Consider the following 1,860-nt stretch of genomic DNA (forward strand, 5'->3'; position numbering starts at 1 on the left):
CACATCCTAACAGTATAATGTAAAACCTAAATTGCCACCCGTGTTTTCGCTTTTAAATTGTGTTAGAAGATCTGCTGAATTCTAATAATTTATAACCATTTTACCACTCTAAATCAAAGCAAATGAATATATGTTTCAAGGATGAAAGATAATGAAATTCAAATGCTCGACCCTGCATATGAAATTGGGCATGGAACTGAACTTAGTATGACAATCCACTCATCTGTATAAGAAAACTTGCCAACTCTTTCAAAGATCATCTAACGTGTCTATCATACTGGAAGTGTGCAGACCAAACTTAGTAGCACAGACTGCAGCGCCCGCTTCAGGAATAAGGTGAGAAAGCAGGAAAAAAGGATGTATTGAAATTCTGCATGATGTTGTTGATTTGTGAGAAGCCTAATCTAGAATAAACAAAACATCCAAGAGAACTATCTACAAAAAAATTCTGACTTGAACAAAGACTAGCTTCAGAAGAGGAAATGGCAAATGTAAATATGCACCCTACACAATTATTTCAGAGGCGCTTTTCGACGCTGCTTCTAGTTTGATTCATGAAGGACTACCACTATTTTAGGGCAGTCCATTAAATAGCAGGTGATTTTAGTTTTATTCTATTACATTTTGTAGCACAAATGCAGAGACAAAGTACATGTGACAAGATTGCACTGAAATGATCCATCTCAACTACCTACTTGAAACCAAGAAAATTTTGAAAAAAAACAAAAATCTAAACTGGGATCCATAAAAAAGTAAAGGACTCTAGGAAAAAACTTAAAATATTGAAATTCAAATTTTAAACAGTAATCTCAACCATAAGGCAAGAGTAAAGCTTGGGCTTCATTGATTGTGGGCGATAGCACCTTGCAATATCATAAATATGGAAGATAAATTTGACTAAGATGTAACAAGGAATTACCTTTTGGCGTCAATGCAAAGGAATTTGTGTGAGTGAGATCCAATAAATAGATAGATCTTTGAATGTTTGAAGACGACTAGGGGCGACGCGTCTACACAAGAATCCATACTAACATTCCATAACTTCTGCATAGAAACCATCCTATCCCTTGGAAACTCAACAGACCAGTTTCCTTGAGCTGCATCCTCACTATTGCATGCATTTACATAAGACACTTTGTTGCACCGGCTGAAAGAGTATTGTATTTGTGCAGATAGTAAATTCCAAGGATTCTGATCTTTCTTTGATCGAAATACATACTTATCAGAATCAACTTTTAATCGCTTAGGAGGGATGTTCTCTTCACAACGTGTTCCCAAAGGTGAAGAGTTTGACACGACACCAAGGCCAACAGGAATGTCACCACCAATCAGATCAGTATCATTCGGATTCTCTTTCTCCAGGTCTGATTTCTGACTGACACTGTTTCTGCTACCTTCTCTAGGCAATTCTTTCTTCTCTAACAGATGATTGAAAAGCTTAGATGGGCTTGGAAATTCGTACATCAACCTCATATTGATACCCAGACTATGAGAAAGATGTGCAGCAGCTAGGGAGTCTCCACCAATTGCAAAGAAATCATCATCATCTGAAACTTCCTTGATCATTAATGCATCACAAAAGGCCTAAGACAGGTTAAAAAAATGACTTAACTTCTTTTGAATAGTCAATTAGGGTCTGTCGATAAAAGGATGAAAGAAAAAATGAGGCATACCTAAAGTTTTCTATAAGCCTCTAAGATTCTGCAAATATTGAGATTCTAGGTTAGTCAATACCTAGATACAATATTTATATCCCAACACTCCAAACTATCTTTTTCATTTCTTTTCCTTATGTTTCCATATACTCCACCCTACTCCAGGCACATCCTAACAGTATAATGTAAAACCTAAATTGCCACC

At 36.3% G+C, this 1,860-nt stretch overlaps 1 protein-coding gene across 2 annotated transcripts; it reads right to left on the reverse strand.

Annotated features, from left to right (window-relative positions):
- Positions 1 to 24: 24 nt before the first annotated feature.
- LOC104809802 (putative acyl-activating enzyme 19) lies at positions 25 to 1,852 on the reverse strand. 2 transcript variants are annotated; one of them, XM_010535881.2, is made up of 3 exons: positions 1,674 to 1,852; positions 920 to 1,584; positions 25 to 370 (listed from the first exon to the last, which is right to left on the reverse strand). In XM_010535881.2, the coding sequence occupies exons 2-3, from the start codon at positions 1,564 to 1,566 to the stop codon at positions 250 to 252; spliced, it is 768 nt and encodes a 255-aa protein (XP_010534183.1). In that variant the 5' UTR covers positions 1,567 to 1,584; positions 1,674 to 1,852; the 3' UTR covers positions 25 to 249. The 2 variants fall into 2 exon arrangements, with proteins under 2 accessions (XP_010534183.1, XP_010534182.1); XM_010535880.2 differs by having other exon boundaries at positions 920 to 1,852.
- Positions 1,853 to 1,860: the final 8 nt, after the last annotated feature.

This window comes from Tarenaya hassleriana, unplaced genomic scaffold (assembly GCF_000463585.1).
Source record: "Tarenaya hassleriana unplaced genomic scaffold, ASM46358v1 Cleome1667, whole genome shotgun sequence".
Taxonomy (NCBI): domain Eukaryota; kingdom Viridiplantae; phylum Streptophyta; class Magnoliopsida; order Brassicales; family Cleomaceae; genus Tarenaya; species Tarenaya hassleriana.